Genomic DNA, 24,985 nt, shown 5'->3' with positions numbered 1-24,985 from the left:
ACGGACTACTATCCATTGCTACTCTTTCATGCGGGTACAAATGACACTGCAAGCTTGAATCTGGGCAGAATCAAGAAAGACTACAAAGCCCTGGGAGTGCAAGCAAAAAGTACTGGTGCCCAAGTTATCTCTTCTTCCATTTTACCAGTTAGAGGAAACAGTACAGCCATAAACAGACATGTAATGCAAATCAACTTCTGGCTTCATGGCTGGTGCCGTCATGAGGGTTTTGGCTTTTATGACAATGGGACATTCTTTGATGATTATAGCCTGCTAGGGAGGGACGGGATCCACCTGTCTAGAAGAGGCAAAGAAATCTTTGGCAGCAGGCCAATTTTGGGAGGTGGGCTTTAAACCAAAGGACTTGGGGGGCAGGGTCCAAAGTGACAACGCTCACGCCATTGCAACCAACTGGGGAATAAGCCAGGGCAACCAGAGCAGTGACAAATGTTCCTAGGCTGCCTCCCAAGAAGAGAACCAGAAGACCAACCACCTCAAGTGTATGTATACCGATGCATGCATCCTGGGGAACAACTAGGAGGAACTGGAGCTCTGCACCCAGTCAGAAAGTTATGATATCATACGAATAACTGGAACGTGGTGGGACAACTCACATGACTGGAGGATCACAATCATAGAATCATAGAATGGTTTGGGTTGGAAGCGAGCTTGAAGATCACTGAGTTTCTCCCCCACTGCCAATGGCCAGGTTCATCTTCCAGTAGAGGGGCTAGCAGTGCACGTGGTCTAACTGGATTTCTCCAAGGCTTTCGACACGGTTCCCCACAGCCTCCTCCTAGAGAAACTGATACGTTACAGTCTAGACATGTAGTCTGCAAGATGGGCGGGGAACTGGCTGACAGGCCACACCCAGAGGGTGGTGGTAAATAGCTCCTTGTCAAACTAGCAACCTGTCACAAGTGAAGTCCCCCAGGGATCGATACTGGGCCCAATGCTGTTTAATATCTTCATAAATGATCTGGGCGACAGGATCAAGTGTACCCTGATGAAGTTTGCTCATGACACCAAACTGAGTGGGGAAGTGGACACTTTGGAAGAGAGAGCCACCCTTCAGGAAGACCTGGATAGGCTGGAAGAGTGGGTTAATAAGAACCTTATGAAGTTCAACAAGGACAACTGTAAGGGCTTGCACTTGGAAAACATAATCCAGGAGTGCAGCACAGACTGTGATCTACCTGTCTGGGGAGCAGCTCTGTGGAAAGGGACCTGGGAGTCCTGGTGGACAGCAAGCTCAATACGAGTGAACAGTGTGCTGCAGTGGCTAAGAAAGCCAACAGGATGCTGGGTTGCATCAACAAGGGCACCACCATCAGAGACAAAGTCATTATCCCACTTTACTCAGCATTTGTCAGGCCACATCTGGAATACTGTACTCAGTTTTGGTCCCTGCTATACAAAAAAGATGTGGACAGGCTGGAGAGGGTCCAGAGAAGGGCCACAAAGGTGATCGAAGGACTGGGAAGCCTGCCACGTGAGGAAAGGCTGAGAGAATTTGATTTATTCACCTTTGAGAAAAAAGGGGAGACCTTATCACCATGTTCCAGTATTTAAAGGGTGGGTACAAAGAAGATGGAGACTCCCTTTTTACAAGGAGTCATAGGAAAAAGATGAGGGGTAATGGGTACAAGTTACTCCTGGGGAAATTCTGATTGTACACACAGGAAAATTTTTCATGATAAGAACAATCAGCCATTGGAATAATCTCCCCGGGGAAGTGGCAGATTCCCCATCATAGAACAGTTTAAAGATTCAGCTGGACAAGGTGCTGGGCCATGTTGTCTAGACTGTGCTTTTGCCAAGAAAGGTTGGACCAGATCATCCTTGAAGTCCCTTTTAACCTGGTATTCTATAATTCTATGAAGGTTTCTCACCCCTAGAATGGCCAGCAGCCGATGATCTCCAAGGAAGGTTTTCCAGACCAGTATCTCAGCTGTGCTCAGAAAGACTAGAAATTTAGATTAGGCTCTGCCAAATTCTACTTTTTGAATTTTTTTTAATATACTTAGTGCTGTACAGATTAGCAAGATTTTAGAAAAGTCATTAGGCACCATGAGAAAACATTTAAAGTGTTAGAGAAATTCGTAGGTCAAATTGCCCTGACATTTAACTATACTCTTGAAACTGTTATGAAAATGCAGTCAAACCTAAAGCAACTCTCTCAAGCTTATGAATAAACCAGACATTTTCCAAAAGTCCTTAGCACTTTCATCGGATAGGACATGTTTTAAAAGGATAGAACCGACTTATCTGTATGGGGGAAAAAAAAGTATAAGCAGGAGCTAAGTTGGTTGGTATGAACTCTGCTTCTGCTTACAGTTAAACAGGAAAATTTAAGATAGCATTTTTGTCATGTTTCAAAGTTTTTTAAAATCGCTTCTAGAGTGTCTTCTATCCCCATGAGAGAGGGCTGAGAACTGCGCATCTGCTTTTCGAAGAATTCATACACAAAGCCATAGTTTTATGTGGAATACAATTACCTATAAAACCTGAAAGACTTCAACTTGCCTCTCATTTATTTTTCTAAATAATGCCTTCTTTCTTCACTCTTTACCATTTATTCTAATTGCTGCTGAAGTCTATTTGCTAATGAGGTTACCTACCACCATTTGCTAGTGCTGTCATATGTGAAATAACTGCTACAGCTGATCCAATTACTCTTCAGCTCCACTGTTTGAACCATCTGCTGCAAATAAATTGATTTCCGGTCTTCCTGCTTGAAAGGGAACTCTTCTGTCTTCCAGACTGGGAATAGAGCAGGAAGGAGAAGAAAAGAGATGGAGACTGCATTATACTCTACTAGATCTGCCTTAAAATCAGAAGGGAAAAGAACCTATGTCTAGAGGAACAGGTGTAGGCTCTTTGATGTGGCATTAAAGGTAAAGGTATCAAATGGGGGCTACATGAATTTTGAAACTGTTAAATTTTTTTAAGAGTTCGACATGCATCTCAAACATTCAGTAATTCTTTACCTGTGGAGAGGAGTAGTATCAGAATTGAGGAAGATAGAGAACTTAAATTAAATAATTTAATCCAGTGTTTGGTTCAATTACAGTTGGCCTTCTAATATATCATTTCACTGGACTTGATATCCTAAAACCAAAACTTGGGGACTAGGAAAGAATTCGGGCATCTGAAACAGGATTTGAGATGCAGCATGCTATATTATACCAACTCCCACTTTCTCCAAAAACAGGCTACCCATCGAGCATTTGAACAAAAAGTGTTATACCTTGTTTGAATTCCATGTTCATCTAAAGGGACACGCGTTTCAAATGCATCCCACCTACACAAACAGAAACTTAAAGCACAAGTCTATGAGAACGTTCATACTGACAATGACACACTTCCGATAAAATTCTTACACAGGACCCTGATGACTGCTTTTGTTTTTTGGTTTTGGGGTGTTAAAATACTTTAAAATATTTCCTTTACTAGTCTTTTGAACCTTGCACCACTTACATGCATCTGCTGTCCTTGCCTTTCTAGATAAAGCACTTCCATAAAACTGAGTAAGAGTGTCTGAATTCCTAACTTTCAAACTTCCTTAAATGAGTAGGTCTGAGCCTCGAGAAGTTTTAATATTCACTTGTGTTCAAGCATCTCCATTTCTCCTGGACTTTAATCAGGTGGTTATCCTCTGAAAAATTCTACTACTCTGAGATAAGGGAGAGAAATAATAAGTCAACAGATTGTATTTTAACATTTTTCCAGTTTTTAATTTAACTTTTTAGGAAAAAAATAGTTTTTTACATATACATTCTCTAGATTTGTTATGAATTCACAGACATCAGGTCCCCAAAAATATCTCAATATATTTGACACTTTTGAGGTCCCCAACTAATCGAGTTCTAAAATACTGCCTTGGAAATATGGGTCTCATGTACTTGAAGTAATTGCTTTCATTTCTTCTCTTATCTTGTTAGAGAATTGACAATAGATCAAGAAAGTAAACTAAAATCAAGCTATTAGCAATGCTATATTTTATGCAGCAAACCCATGGATTTTCATGATTTATAATCTTGCAGAAATACACATTCTATATACAAGAACAGGAAGCTGTAATACAAGAAAAGCTTTAAAGTGGGGTATTTTTTTGTTTTACAGTAATGTTGGTAAGCTAAAAACCAATGAATTCTTGCAATATTTGGCAGTTGTCAATGAAATTTGTTTTTAAATTTCTATTAGTTCCTCAACAGAATGGGCATAGTATTATTGTTAATTAATCTGGGTTATCAGGCCAATGATATGACAATCTAACCTTGGTAGTCTACATGGAGGCTGATTTATTCTTGTCTAATTGCCAATGGACTCGATAGCAGTTAGAAGGGCTTATTTACATTCTTTTCATACAGAAAGATCCACTAAATACTATTAATGCTTGTCCTATTTCACTAAAATTAGGTCATTTCCAACAGCTGAGTTTTTCAATATGCCAATTGTCTTCCAACAATTCCAACTATGAACAGCAAAAGCAGTATCTTGATATTCTATAAACATTAATCATCACACATAATATTAAAGAAATGAATTATAGCGACTTACGTTTAATCTTAGGTGCAGAAAAAAATGCCATAAAGATTTTTGAGATTAAATGTTGTAATTAGAGAAACATTTATTTTCATCATTGGACTTTGAAATCCTTCCTGTCCATTCCTCTACATGCAAGGCTTCCTTCCAGTGCGCCTTCAATGTCAGAGGTTATACAATACAATATTATTATTGTTACACTTTCATATATAAACAACATTTCAGAAGGTTGGATCTTGGACACACATCTAATGAGATCCTCTTAAATTCACTTTTTAAAGGCTTCTCCCTGCATGATTTACCTTGAGATTATAAATCTTACTTATCTTTAGGGAAATAATAATGCTAAATCTGTAACCTCTTTTATATGTTTTACATCAAAGATAAGCAGTAATGGCATATGTTGCCAGTCCTTGGTCGGCAAAACTGTCTTGAGAAAAATTAATGTCCTTCCCCACCATTGTACTTTTGAAGGCACGTCTTGTACTCTTCCTTAGAGAAGGCAATTAGGGAGCAACCCTTTTACCATAAGGTAAAGGCTAAGAGCTACACAGCTACATGAGGGAACGTAGAAATATTTCACTTCTAGGAAATCTGTAACTGGAAAACAGTTAAGTCAGTATGGATTTGATTTAAATTCTATGGAAACCTGTTGCACAAGACCCATTGTTTTCAGTAGTGAAGTTAGTTTTCTTTTTTAGCTATAATTGAAAACATATGGCCACTGCCGCTGATGTGGCATACTATGGACACTACTTACCTGTTCTTCCTTGAGACTTCCACAAAGATACTTCCATAAGAACAATGGTGAAAATGGAGTCAGAGTCTGTAGACTAAATGCATGAAGAATGGTGGTGGGTTGGTCTTGGGTTTTTTTACACTGTCTATATGGGGGAAAACTGAGGAAACCTTTCAGATTCAGTTTCTTTGACTTAACAGCCCAGAAATTTTTAAGAGATAAGAAATTGCACAAGAGTGTTTTTTGGACAGGATCTTATTGACAAAGATAGGAAGGCCTGCAAATTTTATCTTTGCTTGTCCTTCAGAGGGGAAAAATATTTTATTTTACCTCATCATGAATTTTTAAAAGGAGTTTACTCATACCACTTCAGTCTGAATCGTCATGTGAAACCTTCATGTCACGAAAAGGAACTGATAGTGGAGCGGGGAAAGCGAAGCTGGAGTGCAAGTGGGTACCAAGTAATACAGAAAAGTTAAGCCTGCATGCCCTCCTGTTACACCTTTTCCCCTTTTCTTTAGAAAATTGAGGAAATTTTTACACTCCAAAATTATTAAAGGAATTTATATAATAATAGACATGAATAAATAGGGTACATACATGTAGATGCATTTTAGATATTAATAGATGTGTATTTGTTCATCCTTCAATTTAGTATGAAGTTTTCTCTCTGATCACAGAAGCCAAACAGATTCACTTCTGCCAAGAAAACCATTTCTAACCATACTCTGCTGCAGACTTTTCTCACTGCCATGTTCTTTAGTACAATGTTTTCATTTGAGAGTGCATCAACTTCCAATTAACTTCTGCAAAAGATTTTATATTAATAACCTTTCAGTAACATCTGCACTGTAATTTCCTTTTTTGCCATCAGTTCTCCTATGTACTTTTTGAAATGTCCTGCGTTTGAAGCTCTCCTCATATGGGGTAGAATTCAACTGTGAAATAAAGGTTTTAATCCTAAAATATAAGTAGAAAAATCACGAAAACATTTTGTTATGTTTTCTCCACATCTGCCATTGGTTACTATCATTTCAACACAATCATTCTCACTTCCTTGTTCTTTTAATTTTCACACAAAAGTAACAAAATTCTGAAAGATTGTTGCAACGTGGTAGATAAATGAAATTTCAAGTAAATGCTATTCAAATGAATGAAAAAGCAAGAGCAGTAAAGCTAATGAGTTCACAGTGCTCTTAACCATAACTCCCAAAATAGTTTTGTTTCTTTGATGTACATGCAGCTCCAGATAGCGGCTATCAGCATTTATCTGTCCACCTATTCATCACCACATAAATCACATCCAGTTTCCAATCTTACACAGTCAGACCATGAGCAGCCGCTTTCCATCTATATAAATACGTATAGTTGTATTTGCAGCTATGCTGCATGAACCTTTATACATCGTATTTGACAGCCATCAAGGCCATCAAGAATTTAAGACAAGAGAAAGGCTACAGGGATTCACAGTGCCTGTTACTGGAGAGAGTATTAACGTTTTGCCTGCCTGAGACCATGAACATGGTCATCACTGGCATAGTCCAGTTCGCCTTATGCGGTGGATGCAGGTGCAGTATTTACTAAACACTGTATACAGATATTAATGCAAGTATTGCTGCACAATATAGGCATAAAGCTACTGTATATTTTGGCAATTAAAAAGTACCACATGATGGGTTGCTATGGTATCTGCAAGCATGACAGTTTTATAAAGCAATACTGCAAATAGCAATACAGCATGTAATTCTTGCACCGTTTTGAACAGGAATGGTACAGATACTTACTACTTTTAAAATGAAAACAGCTTACTACATTCTGGTTTAGATGTACATTTTCTGAAAAACACGTTGTGGGTTTTTTGAATCAGCTGTCAGATTCTAACAGATTATTATCAAGATTGCTATTAAAGAGAAAGTAACATGCTTTTAAGACAATAGAAAATGCAAGTGCAGAGCATGTCTGGCACTGTTGGGTTTGACTGCTATAAATTGTTTATGAAGTGTCATTCCTTATTTTCATCAAAAGCTTTTCTTGTAGTAGAGATCATGTGTGCTTCAGCATGCAATTTTCCCTCTCTGGAGGGAGGAGAATGTGCCGCAGTTTACTTTGCCAGGGTTACACTGCAGTATTTTTTTTTTTTATTTTTTTTATTTTTTTAAGGCGAGCACTAGGATATGTCTGTTTCACTGTGCAACAGCTCCCACTGATCAGCAAGGAAAAATAAAATATGCTAAGGAACAGAGACTGCATGCTGTATCACACAGACAAAACCTAGCTGTGCTCAGAGAATGAGATAGGTACCATCCCCCACTGAAAATGATGTTGCTAATGCAGAGGTTTGTGAGCCATTAAAGATTCCTACACTGCAGATATTTCAGATTATTCTCCTAATGTATTATATAAAGCTAGATAAGCCTTTCTGAATATACACTATCGAATTATTGTAAGAATTTTCTACATCCAAAAAAACCATTGCATTTTTAATAATACTTCATGCTATTTATGACTGTTTGCCATGAAAATAAGACAGATACTTTCATATGTGATTCTTATAGAAGGTTATCGCCGTTTCCTAGGTGCATCGAGAATTAAATGAGTAATGCCTATTAACGAAAGTAAAGATAAAGCTGTCTGTGGATCAGTGCATCAACACCCTTCAGCTATATTTTAGTAAACTCAGATAAGTATGGCAGTTCTTAACCAATGTGGCATCAGCTCTGTATACAGCACAACTTGACCTACAGGGTACAGAACCTAGATCAAAAACTGCTGGTGTACAGTCACATGAGTATTACCAACAAGGCTATCTTTACACAACAAGCTGAATTATCATGTTGTAGCTTCATTACTTCACTAGAAAAAAAACAAGCATAAAATCTATAAATTCTCTGGAAAGCTGTAGGTTACCCCCTGTGCCCGTGACTGCAAGTTGTATTTCTTGATTCTTTCTGTGATTGAAGCCACCAGGCACAGTACCATGATCATCTGGCAGGTGTTTGTGCCCTCTACTGGATGCAGTCAGACTTAACTATTTATTAGAAATCCTATGCTGCTAACAGCTAGATGAGAGATGCTCTTCTACTGAATCTGATGTATTTATGGTACTCACCAACACATATTTCTGCCTAAGAATAATACAAACGACACTCAGAACGTATTTCAGGCCTTTCTACAACAACAGCAAAAAATAAGTACAGCCAAGATTTAAAAAACCCAAAACTTTTCCCCTTCTATTTCCTAATATAGTTTTTTTGGGTTTTGGTGGTTGGGGTTTTTTTGGGGTGGTGGTGGTGTTGATTCTTCAAAAATTGTTTAGACTAAATAAAATAAAGTATACTTACATTCCTGGGTGGGTAAGAGAGAGTAAAGAAAGCTCCTCTCTGAAAAAATTGTAAGGGAGCCTTTCTTAATAATTTTTTATTCTCTGTGAACTTGGACAGTCACAGAGTGCAGTGTCCTCCTGTTCTGGGAATTTTGCTTAATGTTTTCCATACTGACATATGACCGACCCATCACACTGAAACATCTGGTTTATATCAGCATTAGAACCTGAATATATTTTATACGTGCAGGTTAAGGAGGGAGACTGCAAGTCTACTGTGTCTTCCATAACTTCCATGTATATTGGAATAAGTTTAAAGAAATATAAAAGGATACACATTTATACGAATATATACACATGAAATCTGCATATATATTACTCTTTTTGTAAAGGACAAAAAGATTCAGAATTTGAGCCAACAAAAATGAAGTGATTTCAGTTTGATTATGGTTTCAATAAACATAATTTTAACAATGATATAAATTTTATAGGGTAAAATTATTTTATAAATGACCTCATATACTTCTGCACACTACCAAATCTGTAGAAAAATTATTACACACACATTTCATGCTTAGTCCACATAGAATTTTTAAGCTAACTACGTACCTATCCAGCACTGACTTAAAACAATTTTGTTCTTTAAACAGCAATTCAAGGGAACTACCAGGATTTTTTTAAGCATTTACATTATTTCTTTGTGTAATTATTGTCACCTGCCACCTGCACATAGTAGCATCTTGCCAGGGACTACGCCTGTTAGACTCTGTAAAGGCATCAATTCCTGAAGCCGGCTGTGGAGTGGCCATTAACACCTCTAACAGGTCTTTTTCCCTTCCCTTGGCAAGCATGGGTTTCCTGAGGGGGACCGGGTGACTCTGTTATTCCCCTGTGGGGCTATTTCAGTGACAGATCCCAGACCACCCACCCCAGGGTGAGCAGTGTCTGCTGGATCCCCTGCTCAGCAAGAAGTTGGAGACATCCTCCATTGGACTTGGCCACCAGAGGACACCACTGGAGCTCTTCCTGGGCAACTTCTCTGAATTCTAGAAAAACCTCTCTGGTCAGGACAACATAAGTATTTAATTTCACCTAGATGGTGACAAGGTGATATCGATCAAAGCCATAAAGCTACATGTGATCTAGATGTCTAAAACATATCGCCTCATTGCAAAAGTGGTTCCCCCTTAATTTTACCAACTATTCCTTGTTAATCTGTATAAACTTCATACAATAAAAACACAAAGACTAAAACAAGTACATAAAAAGGTTATCTTTATTCTTTTGGGTTGTTAGCAATGTAGTTATTTTTGGTAAAACAACTTCCTGCATGCATCATCATGTTCATCAGTACACTATGAGCCAGTATTTTCTATAAAAGCAGGAGCCCATCTATATTTTAGTTCTTTTGTAAGAAATTGAAGGTGTTCCACTGTCCTTTGCACAAGTTCACTATTCATTCTCCTGAAGAAAGATTATGAATAACAAATTATATTTAAAGCGCTTCTACTGCAGTATGAATCAACGAGAAAAGCAGACAGTGTGAGACTAACACCGGGAAAAAGCAATGATCCTATGACTAAGATTAACCTGAAAATTGACAGACAGGATTATAATTTCAAAAGAAAACCTTTTATCTTGTTTTACATACAAGGACCTACCTACTGATCAGAAAAAATACTGTACTGTCCATTTCTTTTAAAATGATTATTAAAATATGTTTAATATAATTAGCAGAAACTTGTAATTACCAATTCTCATTGTATCTTAGGTTTCCCAACAGTAAAGTGGCACAGATAGACAGTAGTAAGAATTACTAACAACATGAAGATATGTGTAGTTTCTTATAGTAAGTATAAAATGTTATAAAATAAAATTATTTTCAAAATAACAGGAATAGATTAATAGAGATATATTATAAAAGTTTTTTTTCTAGTCCCACATTTTAAGCAATATATTTATCCCGAGTAGTCTGGTTATTTACTGCATATTTGCTGGTTACAAAACTCAAACAAAATAAAATCTGTAATAGCAGCAAACTATTGCTTACTGGTATGAGGAATGACGGTCTCGTCGAACAGTTTTTTTCTTTTTACCACTCACATGTCTTCCCATCTTAAATAGCTGTAGGATAATAGCAGCAAGCATGCATCAGTTAAAGCCTCCCAATTATTTGGAGTATTACGGAATATATCATATTATCTATTGAAATGTTATAAGCTACACTTAGTAGGGTACATATTTGATGCAATAAATACAGTACTTAGGTCATTGTCTGTTTGCTCAAACAGATACCACTGTGTAAAACAATTGATTAAATAACGCAGGATATTTTACTTACATATATAGTGTCAGTCTTGATGATAAAAATAAGTCATCTAAACCACAATGCAGGACAAAGCTGATTTAAGTATGTCCTTTTGGTCATCTCAGCTTTCTACGGAAGATTGCATTTCATACAGTGGAAACCTGACTAAAGTGCCACAGGGGGTCAAAACCACCTCTGATGTACATACTTTGTCTCTGGCATGACCTTCCAAAGTATGGAAATTTAAGCCTGAGGTATACATTAAGGTACCATATGTCCCAAAAGGTACTCTATCAATTTATACACATAGCTTTGATTATTGTCTTAAGTGGGATATATTCATGTGAAATAACAAGTGTAGAAACAGACTTTGGAACGAAGTATGGAAGCTACTCATGAAATTACATGGTCTACAGTTAAAAGAGAAAAGACTTCCACTTTTTTTTTTTTTTATTTCAGTAATTCCCTGTAGGCACAATTTGGCATTCATAACTTTTCTGCGAAAAGAACTGTTTAAATCTCTCAGGAATTATGAGATACTTTGGACCCTGAAAGTACTATGTTTTTTCATAGTTTCATGTTTTTCAAAACAGGAGTTGTGTGTGTAGCATCATTTATTTAAATCACTGTACCTGAAATGAACTGCATAATAAATTAAGAATTACTGAAAAGTATCAAGCATATTAAAACCAAGAGACTGAACTACCAACCTCTTTCCTGTGAAAATTATTCCCTTGTTTTGTTTTCTGACAAATTCTCTATCTGTACTCTGTTCTCTTTTATCATTTGCTCTTGATTTGATCTAGATCCTCAGGTTCAATAATCTGGAATCTTGGTTTTCTGCTTTTAGAAGTGGCTTGAAAAGAACTATGTTCATGTTATGATGCCATATTTATACATTCCTGACATTTGTGTTCCTCTGCAAGAGTATTCAGTTATTTCCTCAGCACAGCAGAATTACAAATAGCAGTATGTAAATTAAATCAAATGAGATCATGAAAAAAATTGACACACATAGAGCGATGAACTGACATACACAGGAGATGAAATGTACACAGCAGATACACTTATTCCTTAAAAATACAGACTTAATAGGACTGGTAATTTTGCACTCCATTAAGGGTTCCTACAGTCCAAGTAGAAATTTTGTGTCTCTGCTCCATTAGCGCCAGCTGATAATAAAAACCATTCTTCTGGCAAGGTTGTTTACCTGTTACAGGCTGAGAGTTTGCTAGTGAAGGGTCATTGTCTTGGTACAGGCACTGACTGCAGCAGTGGGTAAATATGTAAAAACTTGTAATTTTGGCATAATCCTCCAATAAGAGTGCTATTGATAAAAATGTCATCTTCTCAGGCTTGTGAACACTCATCATGGACAACCTCTTCATGTCTTTTACTTTTTATTTCCTTTTCTGTCTTTCCCCTTGTCTTCTTTTTCTGATTTGTCATCTTTATATTTTTCTTTTTCTGGTTTTGTTACACTGTCATAAGAAGGCGGAGATGTGGTGGATGCAGACATATCCATTTTCTCTGGAGGCGAGTTTTCACTTAGCTTACCAATAATCATATCTTTTTCAATAAGCAGATCAACCCCATCTTTGCGATACATAAATGAAAGTTTCTTTACTGACTGTCTTAAAAGATAACGTCTATAAGCACGCTGAATTATAGTAGCGGACACTTCTTCCTGTTTCCGTTTTAATGTGGTTGTAATTGGTTCATAGGAAACTTTTGAAGGATTGGCTGCCATAAAACGATCTTCCATCTGTATTCTGAGGGCATCCATCTCATCACTTTCCCCCAACACACGCTTTGTGAAAGCAAACAAGATGTCAAGGCAGTGAATTCTGTCGCCGCTTACCATGGGCAGATCCATTGCAATAAGCTGAATTGTGTTTGGTTTTGGTATATTAAGAGGAGGATCCAGAGAAGCCGCAAAATCAGACAATTTGCTATATTCTATGAATTGTGTTGCATCTGGATCATATTTTTCCCAAACCTCATAGAACATCTCAAAGTCATCCTCGCTCAAGGGTTCAGCGCTTTCTTCAGTAGCAACACTGAAGTTCTCCAAAATCACAGCAATGTACATGTTCACCACTACCAGAAATGATATGATAATGTAGCTGACAAAGAAGAAAATCCCAACAGAAGGGTTGCCGCAGTCGCCTTTCACAGAGCTCCCCGGATGAGCTTTGTTAGGGTCACAGTCTGGCTCCCCACTGTTAAGAATTGGGGCTAGCAAAGCATCCCAGCCAGCAGATGTGGTGATTTGAAATAGGCAGATCATGCTGTTGCCAAACGTTTCAAAGTTGAACATGTCATCTATACCAGCTTCCCTCTTAACATAGGCAAAGTTGGACATGCCAAATATCGCATAGATAAACATGACCAGGAACAGCAGCAGACCAATGTTGAACAAAGCAGGAAGAGACATCATCAAAGCAAAAAGCAGAGTGCGGATTCCCTTCGCGCCTTTAATGAGACGCAGGATTCGACCAATTCTGGCAAGCCTTACAACTCTGAACAAAGTGGGGGACACAAAGTACTTTTCAATCACCTTAGCTAGAAACATACCTGTGAAACATAAAAATAAAATTAAAAGGGTAACATTTTATCACAGATTACATTTTCCACAACAAAAATATGAATAACAAACAACTCTACCTGTGGAATTAGTGGAAATTATAATTGGAGTTATAGTTGGAGTTAAATTTTATCTGCCATAGGTAATTTCAGCTTTTTTTGTTTTCCCCCCTAAGAGTATTGGGAAAAGGAATACTAAAATTGACACAGAAGTATTACAAAAGTTACTACTCTAAAGCATGCTTTTCATTTCCTAAATAATCAGGAGAAATTAAGTATTTCCTCTAATCTGCAAAACTTGACAGAAATAAAGCGTTTAATACATCTTACTATATTCCATTTTGAATATAAGAATTTCTTACCTACTATTGAAAGAATAACAACCACAAAATCAAAAATATTCCAGCCAATGGTGAAGTAATAATAACGGAGTGAGAACATTTTGAAGACACATTCTCCAGTGAAAAGGACAACAAAGACCAAGTTAATCCAGTATAAAATATTTTGCATCAGTTCACTCTGGTCATCTGTTTCTATCATCATGGTGACCATGTTAAGACAGATGAGAACCATAATGGTGATGTCAAATGCTTGCTTTGTTACAATATCAAACACAAGACCTTGCAATTTGTTCTGAGGGAAGAAAAAAGAAAGGGTGATAGTATCTTGTATGTCATGAAGATCTTTTTCCTCCCTCCCATTTCCTTCTTCCTCCTCCCAAAATATACAACCAAGCAAAAGGCTGAAAAATCTCAGAAAAGAACTGTCCAGTAACTTCTTCATTTGCCAGCTCTAAGTTTTCCCCTCAAAACACAATAGGCTTCTATTTCTTCAGATTCTTTGATTCTCTACTTCCTCAGGCATGACAAATATGAAAGATTTTTCAATTCAGAATGAAGGACTAACTTGAATTAGGCCTCAACCATTTTAGAGTTACGGGAGCATTTTTTTCTACTTAATTTACTGTTGCAATTTCTTCCCAAATGTAGATGATAAAAGAATAGCACACATTCTTACCGCTGGTCTAGGTATAGGTTTTTGTGGTTTCTTGGATCCCAGCTTCTTCATTGCATTGTAGTATTTCTTTTGTTCTTCTGTCATGAAAATGTCTTGACCTCCAAGGTAAAATAATAAAAATAGAACTGATTACAGCCAAGCCTTTAAGTCCATTAATCCACAGTACTGCAGAACACGGTTTTTATATTCATTCTTACACATTGTTACCAAAACCAAAATATAATAATTGTATCAAAGGTTGTTAAAATATCTGACAAGTCTTGATGGAAAAATAAAACAAATTAAGGAATGGAGAAAAATCCCCGAACTTGTATCTATTTGTTATTAAAAAAATACATACTTGATAATTGAATTAAATACATAAAAAAAACCCCTTGTAAAATATACATTCCATAGATACTTAAGAATCTAACATCATAAATGCCACACTGTAAATCAATCAACCAGAAATAAAAAAGTTTATTAAAGATATGCCTTCACGGAAACAATATGGGCAAAAAAAACCTACTGATGTTACTTTTCAGGATGCACTTTTTATCATGTGAGTACAGGTATCTCAGTTCAGATGTTTTTTTGCCACAGTGGTATTTCCACAGTGTAAATGTGGCTTGATCATCCCCCTACATTGTGCAGAGATCATCAGAAATGTGGGCTTTCCCTGGGGTTTCTTGCCTGAATAATAGGACAGTAGTCTGAGTAAAAGGGTATCCAGACAGGTACGTGTAATACACGTATGGGAACACTTGTCAGAGATACAATTTATGTTGACAAGTACTTCTTTTTTTCATTCATGCATTTGTTTGTAAGTACATTCCAGGTATGCATGATGCCAAAACAGTGGCATTTGGAAATGAATTTCAGAGTCATAGGCGATTCTGTGACTTTGTCACCCTGGCTTTGCCAAATGCAGTGTGAATCTTAATGAGAGAGTCCTGATGCGCCTGCATCAAGATGTATTTGAGGTTCTCAACTTTGGCTACATATAGACATGAAGATCTAGAAGTAAAAAGACATCTTGTTTAGCATACTCTCCTCATAAGCTAAATATTTAAGTAAAATTCAGTTCTTGGAGAGTAAGGGTTTTGGAAGAAAAAAAAAAGAAATTAATTTGCTGATTATGGTGGAAATGGGATGTGATTCTGTCAGGAGATTTTACCCAGTAAGAAATAAAAAAAGAAGCTATAAAGGAAATACCACTGAACTAGGGATTTCTTCTGCTGCCTCATTGATGTAATGGCTATCAAGAGTGAGCAAGTCGTCATTGTTTCAGTGTGCTGTCCATAGGGAGAATAGATGTCTCAAGTTGTGATACGCTTTATATGCCTTTGAGGACTGTAATGGTCAGCAATTTGGCAGTGAACATTTTTTTTTCCCATGGGAACTAATGTAATACAAATAGGATGCACACAGGGATGAAAGAAATGCACACAGGGACTGTATGTTAGACATGACGTCTTTCCAATTCATACCCCAACAGCGTTGCTCAAAATGGAGAGATCTCAGTGATGTGAAGGTAGAACAAAGATAAGAAAAATACTGCTGGGTAGCTACACACTATGTGATCTGCACATTTCTATGAGCATGGGTGCATCTATAATTTCAAAAGACAGGTGGCTGTTTGCTAATATGCTATATGAAACTGAAGATGTCATCAGGTTTGCAACCACAAACTCATCCTTTCTATTATGTGGGTCTGCAGACAGGAGACTCAAAGGATCTGAAGATGCAACATATGCTGCATACTCCAACCTCAAGTGGAAAGACGTACTGGAAGTTTCCACTGCAGTAAGCCTAATAATACCTTTTTTCAGTACAATGAATCAAGCTTGAAAAATCATCTAGAATCAAAAGTGAAGAAATTATGTACTGCCTTGCTATTACTGAGCTCACTTTAAAAAAAAAAAAAATAAAATATCAATATTCCAGTACGATTCTGCTCCAAACATGTACAGAAAAATAAGACTACTGTAGACCTTAGATAGCATTTATAGTTTAAATAGCAAGGAGAATTTAATTTGCCATCTTAATTTGTCATTCCTGATACAATCCTGTGCTCACCGAATCACAGAAACAATTTCAGTTCAAAAGAAAAAACACACTTTTTCAAACATCAGCAATTTTCTTTTTCTTGCAAATTCACTACTAACTCATGAGACTTTCCCAATCCTCTCTAATATTACAATATGGAACAGTAATTCTAGTATTCAACTTGTCTGTATTAGCCTCTTTGTATTTGAGAAGGCCTTCACAATATTGCTACACTTTATCTGTTTATCAATCTTATATTTGTAGTTTTGCATATTCTCCCCTGTCATCTGCTTGCTTGAATTCAGTCATCTGCATTTTCACATAGTTTTGTCACAGCACTGTAACGGTAAGCGAAAAATAATACATAACTTTCTGATGTACAACATATCACTGGGCTGTATACAGCTCAGTCTAAGCTGAAATTACTTCAAATGCCTTAGAAAACAAAGACTATTATTTCATAATTTTGAATAGAATAAAATGAAATCTTAATTGCTTATTTCTTTTTTTCTTTCTATTACTACGAGAATTTTCAGACACTCATATTTACCCTTGCACCCATTTGCTGAACGCTCAATAACAATGAAGTGTTGTGAAAATGAAACGTGATACTTATCTTCTTTTTCTGTTGGTTGAAATTATCTATGATGACACCAATGAATAGGTTTAGGGTGAAAAACGATCCAAAGATGATAAAGGCAACAAAGTAAATATACATGTACAGGTTGTCCTCGTACTTGGGCTGTTGCCCTGTCTACGTAACATAGAAAAACAGCAATACATCAAAAATAACAGTTAAGACAAATTATAGAATACCAAGCAGAAACAGAAGTTGCATCCAGCTGGACCACAACTCATTGACAAGAGTGGAAAAACAGCTGGTTTGGAGCATACCCTACACTTGCCTTATCTTTGAACTTGAAAATCTACTTAATGCAGGTGTCTGTAATTGCACACACAGACCTGCCATTCCTTCCCTTTCTGTCTGCCAATTCCTCTCTAATGACATTTGATGATGTTTCATGTAATTCCTACTAAATTTGACAAAAGTATGCTGCTCAAAAGCAATTCAATTCCTGTGGACTTTATGCAAATCAGGAGCTGGACAGAGGAGAGATGCAAACAAATATCGGCATTAACAGAAAAACAGGCAAAATTCAACCACTTTCTTTTTTGAGATCGCCAGAGTCTGCAGTTCTGGATTAGCTATTGCAGATGTTGTCACTTAATTATTGGGCTTTTTTTTTTTTTGGAGACATAGGGAAAACTTGTTTTCTAATCTGTACGATCTCACTAACATAAATTAATAGGAAACCAGGTTTCATTAGTTTTGTTATTTACAGATGACTTATTGAACTAGTAATACTTTATGTAGATCTACTGCTGTAATTTTTTTACCTACTAAAAGTATATGTACTTAACTACTTTATATTATGTAGATTTATATAGAAAATTTATCAAGGTTTTACATTTTTATTCTATTTTACTTTATTTCAACTGCCATGCAAGAAGCATTATATTTGTTTTCACTCAGTAAGTTTTATATTGCACTTACTTCTCTAGAATCAACTGCAGCATACATGATATCCGTCCATCCTTTAAATGTTGCCTAAAAACAGAGTTTGTTAATATTTTTTATCAAAGCTCCAATTTCATAAACACCCTAAATAAAATACTGTCTTCTGCAATGTATTTGCACCCACAAAAATAAAGAGGAATATTAAAAGTCTGGTAAGACATGAGTGAAGTATTCACAGGAAGTAATTTACTGTGGAATACTTCTCCCTAATACTTAAACACTGCATAAATTCTAATCTTCATGCAAATTCATATAAAATCTATGTGGGATGAGTCGCAATCAACATCTGAGCATAACATAAAGACTTCAGTTTATAACAACGTTCTCAGTTCTGACTTTCTGACTAGAAAAAAACTGGAGGTCGACTCCAAAATCAACCACGGGTTGGCATTTTTCAGACAGAATATGCAAGCAGTTCTGGAAGAAACTCCAGAATATAAGTAGTCACAAGAAATCTTAAGAAAATAGTAAAATCATAGAATTGTTTGGCTTGGTAGGGACCTTTAGAGATTATCTAGTCCAACCCCTCTGCCATGGACAGGGACATCTTTCACTACATCATACACTTCCAGTGATGGGGCATCCACAACTTCTCTGGGCAACTTGTTCCAGTGTCTCATCACCTTATCGTTAAAAAAAAATAATTCTACCTTATATCCAATCTAAATCTACTCTCTTTCAGTTTAAAACTGTTGCCCTTTCTGCTTTCACTACAGGCTTCAGGAAACATTTTTTCTCCATCTTTCTTATAAACCCCCTTTATATATTGAAAGGCCACAATAGAGCCTTCTCTTCTCCAGGCTGAACAACCCCAACTCCCTCAGCCTTTCTTCAGATGAGAGGTGTTCCAGCCCTCGGATCTTTTTCTTGACCCCCCTCTAAGACGTCCTTTTCTTTCTTGTACTGGTGGGGTCTCACAAGAGTGGAGTGGAGAGAGAGAATCACTTCCCTCCATCTGTTGGCCACGCTTCTTGTTATGCAGCCCAGGATATGATTGGCTTTCTGGGCTGCAAGCACACATTTCTGCCTCATGTCCAATTTTTTGTCCACCAGTATCCCCAAGTCCTTCTCTGCAGGGCTGCTCTCAATCCGTTCATCCTTCAGTCTCTACTGATAGTGGGGACTGCCCTCACCCAGGAGTAGGACCTTGCACGTAGCCTTGTTGAACTTCATGAAGTTCATGTGGGCCCACTCCTCCAGTCTGCTGAAGTCCCTCAGACTTAGGCATCCCATCCCTCTAAGCATATCAACTGCACTGCTCAGCTTTGTGTCATCTGCAGACTGCTGAGGGTCCACTTAATTCCACTATCTATGTCATTGATGAAGCTATTAAATAGTATCGGTCCCAGCGCAGACCCTTGAGAGACACACTTGTTTCTGTTTTCCACTTGGACATTAAGCCACTGACTGTATGACTTTTGACACAGCCATCCAGCCAATTCCTTAGCCATCTAGTGGGCCTTCCATCAAACCTACTCCTGTGAGCTATGATATTAAGTAAAAACAGCGTATGAATGGTATGTTTACTGAAAATGTTACATAGCTGAACCATTCTATGCAAGATATGTTGCAAAAGCTAAAAGCACTGCTGTCCTCTAGATAATTTAGGCAATTGCCTAGTGCTATTTAGCAATAGCTGTTACTCCTTGGAGCAATCAGATGGTAGCCTGCTAGCACAATACTAAATACCAGTTGAAGATTTATAAAGACGGAATAATTACCAAGTGATTATGAGTACAAGTATTTTCCCAGAAGCAGGTGGTCAAGTGAACCCAATTAGTAAATTCTGCAACTGCTCATCTAGAGTTTAAAAACAAGCTAAAAACTATCTCCAAAAAACCCACTTGACAATAATAGACAATGACTAGCCTGGGACTCATAATAATAATAAAAAGGGAAAGAAAAAGTGAATTCATAAACTTTTGCTAAATTGATAGTTGGCTCTCTTTTTGTTTGAAGATCAGATGAGCCCTAGAACATATCTATTTGACTACCACGGTAAAAATCTAAGTGAATATGCATTAACAGATCAAGCAAATAAAAGAAAATTAACCCCAGCTGCATTTTTTTTTTTTTTAAAGATACTGTATTTCTGTAGAACTTGAAAAGGTACTAGCACTTCGGTGCAAAGGAACTTTATAACCACCTGGTATTACTCCTCTTCCCAAATGGCCATAGAATGTATCAGATTTTTACCATAAGCAATATTAATTAGCTTCATAGAACACAATTATAAAATCAAATCTCATATCCATTCATATATTTTAAACTAACACTGGAAATTACAGAATTAAATGTTACTGCTACAAAACTTAATACTGGAAAACTAATTTATCAAAATTTGTGCACTTACTACTTGAAGCAGAGAAAGATAACCAGCTCCAACATTATCAAAGTTGACCTTCACATTTTTCCACCGAACATCCCCAGCAGTGACCATAAGATTTTTACACACAGTTACATTATCGACTTCCTCTGGTGGGAATTCATCACCAGTTGTGGTGTTAACACAGCGATAGAACTTGCCAGCAAACAAATTTACTCCCATAATGCTGAAAACTAGCCAGAATGTCAGACAAACCAGAAGTACATTCATAATGGAGGGGATTGCTCCAGTAAGAGCATTCACAACCACCTAGTAAATAAACACAGGAAAAAGAAACTTTTTAAAAACAGTAAAAAGGTAATTTTTTTTCAAATATAGCAGAAGATTTAATGTAAAACAGTAAAATACATTAAATTGAAGCCAACAGAAAAGGAATAACACATGTAATACAACCAAACATGTTACTGTTGGCCTTGAAAACAGACATGTAGTTCAGTGTTCCTCCGTGATTTTATAATTAGGCATATTTTTATGGATATATTTTACATACTATTTCTGTTATTCTTACCCTCATGCCTTCGAAGCGTGACAAAGCTCTTAGAGGTCTCAAAGCTCTTAATGTTCGAAGGGATTTAATTGCACTGAGTTCTGAGAAACCAAGGGCAGTAGCTACTAAGCTAACCAAGGAGACCTAGAGGAAACAGAACAAAACAAAGTAACTTTTTTTTTTTTAAATAGCCTCACAATACAAATGCAATTCCTAGAATTCCTAGAGGAAGAAAACTTTGATCTGGATATCAGAAAAAAGAAAAAAAAAATCATAAGGACCCTAAGTTTCTAGCAAGAACAAATAAAAAAGAACAAAAAATATAAAAAAAAAAAATCAATAGAACACTGTGTGTAAGTTTCAGGACAGTTTAAACAACAAGAGAGCTTAATGTCTGGAACTTTCATCAAAGAGTGCTAGTTAGAAGAATGCACATCATACCTGTGCAAAATCAAGGGCAATCTAGACAAAAAGAATTTGAATAAAAGCTCATCTTCTTAATAAACTCAGCCAAAGCCTGAAATGTACTGAACACCTAATCCCATTCTATATGACGTTACGATACTAACCAGTGCTCTACTACAGATGAATTATTGTAGTCATGATACATAGTGACCCAGCAGCATTTAGAGTAATTCACATATTAGCAGATACATGAATAACTAGTAATTCATACTGCCTGCAGATTATGACAGGCTTGGAAGTGGTATATACTCAGTCTGAGACATGTGGCTCCTAACTGTGTGACAGACACACAAAAATACCAATGCCAATACAATTACCTAAAAGCAATGCGCTCAAACGCCTAGAACAGTAGACAGCACTTTCCTGGGAAGTGGAGTTACAACAGAGTTAATAATCTAATTGAGAACTACGACTTCTTGCCTCTTCAGAATACTGCAGTCTGGATATTTAAAAATTGTAGCATCAAGCATCAGACAAAAATCTACATTTAACCTCCATTTGGCAAAGTGCCCTGCTTCTGGTGTTTGAAGTTCAAAAGCGAAGGTAAAAATCCTAACTCCAAGAATGATCAAGAAGGTAGCAGATATGTCTTAGAGTTATTAGAGTATCAGAATGGATGAAACATTATAAAGTACATAGACAATGAGGAGAAAATGGCTAAATTTTTGTGTCTTTTAAACATAGCATGTAATTTTTTAATAAAATCGGGGGCGATTTTAGAAAATCAAGACAACGTTTTTTGTAAATCACACAAACTAGATAAAACCAGATTAACTGAGGAAACTCAACACATGTACAATACATAAAATACAAGTCACTGGTCACTACAATGCTTTATCATGGATGACTATATACTTGTATTTATGAAATAACCCATCTAAAACTTCAGATAATTCAGCCGCTGAAGTCACTATAATTAGGCCACATAGTTCAAGACAAGAAAATTCCGTTTAAAAAAAGGGAAAAAGAAAACAAGGAGAAGATCCAGAAAAAAGAACACATTCACTGGGCGGGATGACCTCTGTTTATGCCACCAATCTGATTTCCTATACAAACTCAACTATCATACTCAGTTTCAGAAGACTGTTCCTTCTTTAAATTCAAATGCTAGACAAACATTTATCACAGCATTAATCCACGTGAATCCATCAAGACCTTAAGATCATTACACCTTACTTTTATAATTCTCGAGACACAGAGAAAATCTGTTTCAAGTATTCCTGTCAGATAACTGTATTTTCTTAGATAATGCGGTTATTATATCTGCATGTTTACACTGCAAGAAATCCTCTTCCTGCAAGATAAGCACATCTCTACTTAATGATGCCATAATTTTATCTTTCTTTGGAAACTAAAATACAATTTCATTTATTGCTTTTTTCTGCTTTCTTTTTTGGAGGGGAGAAAGGAGAGGAGGGATAGTTGATCTCACCACATGCTGCTGATGGTAATGCAAGTTAAAATTTTTTTGTACCATTTGTGGATGTGTGTGCATGTGCATACAAGCACTTTTTCTTTTTTTCTTTTTTTTTTTTGTTGAAGAAACAATTTCTTCCTCTTCCTTACATATGATCATGGTTCGTACAAGTCTTGATACCAGCTCTGAACTTTCTTCCAGATATAGAAGTGCTAACTGTAAAATTTCTGTGATGTATTAGATATTAGAAAAAAATATTATATACTTTCACCAATACAGTAAATTCAAAAGGTGTGTTGTAACAAAAAGAAGGGAAAATGTAAAAAACAGACTAATGAGACATGTAAGACAGAATCCATCCTCAGCTTTATTTCAGCTTTCTGTTCTTGTAACTACCAAATAGGGGATTTGCAGAAAAGCACATTGTTAATATGAGGCGGAAGCATCTTACTTTGGATTTGTTAAATTGATTGTGTTTTGGACAATTCATATGCCTTGAGATTTATTTCGTCTTTTAACATTATCACTCTGTGGAGAGGGTCTAATCCAAAACAATTTTTGAAACCTTCAGTACAGCCGGATTAACAGCTCAAAACCTGATTGCTCTGCTGTTTCTGATGAGAGTCAACGACTTGTGTCCTCACTGAATCTTCTACTCCAGATGGCTGTCTCCTGTTGCATTTACACATGAGGAAGCCTTATGCAGATTTCTTTCCTCTAAGGGTAGTTCAAACAAGCTGTTAAACACTACATAATCCTGTGTTTGTTCTTTTTCATTATACCCTTTAAACTTGCACATGGAAGGCTGAGCAAAACCAGCATTTAATAGAGCAAGAGGAAATGGCTTCAAGTTGCACCAAAGGAAGTTTAGATTGGATATTAGGAAGAATTTCTTTACTGAAAGGGTTATCAGGCATTGGAATGTGTTACCCAGGGCAGTGGTGGAGTCCTCATCCCTGGAGGTATCTAAGGGTCGTGTAGATATAGTGCTCAGGGACATGGTTTAGTGGTGGGCTCATCACTGTTAGGTTAATGATTGGACTAGATGATCTTACAGGTCTTTTCCAATCTAGGAGATTCTGTGATTCTGGAAATACTGTGAACATCACAATATGTAAGATTTTTTGTTTGTATGCTGTAAGTTCTTTCCAAACAGGGGACAGATGGAGAATTTAGACCAATGGGTATAGAACAGTTTGCCTAAAAGGATCCTGTAAAATGCTGCCTCAACATGAAACACTTAGCATCATAGAATGGTTTCTGTTGGAAAAGACCTTGAAGATCATGGAGTTCCAACCCCCCTGCCATAGGCAGGCACCCCTCCCACTAGACCAGGTTGCCCAAGGCCACATCCAGCCTGGCCTTGAACACCTCCAGGGATGGGGCCTCAACAACCTCTCTGGGAAACCTGTGCCAGTGCCTCACCACCCTCAAAATGAAAAATTTCTTCCTAATGTTTAATCTAAACCTGCCCTCCTCCAGTTTAAAGCCATTCCCCCTTGTCCTAGAGCTACATGCCCTAGTAAAAACTCCTTCCCCAGCTCTCCTGTAGGCCCCCTTTAGGGACTGGAAGGCCACAATTAGATCTCCCCAGAACCTTCTCTTCTCCAGGCTGAACAGTCCCAACTCTCTCAGCCTCTCCTTATCCATTCCCCCTTGTCCTAGAGCTACATGCCCTAGTAAAAACTCCTTCCCCAGCTCTCCTGTAGGCCCCCTTTAGGGACTGGAAGGCCACAATTAGATCTCCCCAGAACCTTCTCTTCTCCAGGCTGAACAGTCCCAACTCTCTCAGCCTCTCCTTATGAGGAGAGGTGCTCCAGCCCTTGGATCGTCCTCGTGGCTCTCCTCTGGACATGCTCCAGCAGGTCCATGTCCTTCTTATGTTGGGGACTCCAGAGCTGGATGCAGTACTCCAGGTGGGGTCTCACGAGAGCCAAGTAGAGGGGCAGAATCACCTCCCTTGACCTGCTGGCCACACTTCTGATGCAGCCCAGGATACGGTTGGCCTTCTGGGCTGCGATCGCACATTGCTGGCTCATGTTGAGCTTCTGGTCAATCAGCACACCCAGGTCCTTCTCCTCAGGGCTGCTCTCCAGCCATTCC

At 37.3% G+C, this 24,985-nt stretch overlaps 1 protein-coding gene across 5 annotated transcripts in view; it reads right to left on the bottom strand.

Annotated features, from left to right (window-relative positions):
- Positions 1 to 12,310: 12,310 nt before the first annotated feature.
- The window catches only part of LOC104294908 (sodium channel protein type 2 subunit alpha-like), a 52,717-nt gene continuing 40,042 nt past the window's right edge, over positions 12,311 to 24,985 (bottom strand). For 4 of the 5 annotated variants that reach the window (XM_009894589.1, XM_009894591.1, XM_009894588.1 and 1 more), the window contains 7 exons: positions 21,022 to 21,144; positions 20,481 to 20,762; positions 18,100 to 18,157; positions 17,165 to 17,298; positions 14,521 to 14,625; positions 13,866 to 14,136; positions 12,311 to 13,494 (listed from right to left, as the gene is read on the bottom strand). In XM_009894589.1, the coding sequence (XP_009892891.1) occupies positions 12,311 to 13,494; positions 13,866 to 14,136; positions 14,521 to 14,625; positions 17,165 to 17,298; positions 18,100 to 18,157; positions 20,481 to 20,762; positions 21,022 to 21,144 (2,157 nt within the window). Of the gene's footprint in view, positions 13,495 to 13,865; positions 14,137 to 14,520; positions 14,626 to 17,164; positions 17,303 to 18,099; positions 18,158 to 20,480; positions 20,763 to 21,021; positions 21,145 to 24,985 lie in introns of all 5 variants that reach the window. The other variant, XM_009894587.1, reaches the window with a different exon arrangement.

Source organism: Charadrius vociferus, unplaced genomic scaffold (assembly GCF_000708025.1).
Source record: "Charadrius vociferus isolate BGI_N301 unplaced genomic scaffold, ASM70802v2 scaffold161, whole genome shotgun sequence".
Lineage (NCBI taxonomy): Eukaryota > Metazoa > Chordata > Aves > Charadriiformes > Charadriidae > Charadrius > Charadrius vociferus.
This window is presented reverse-complemented; position numbering and strand designations above follow the sequence as displayed.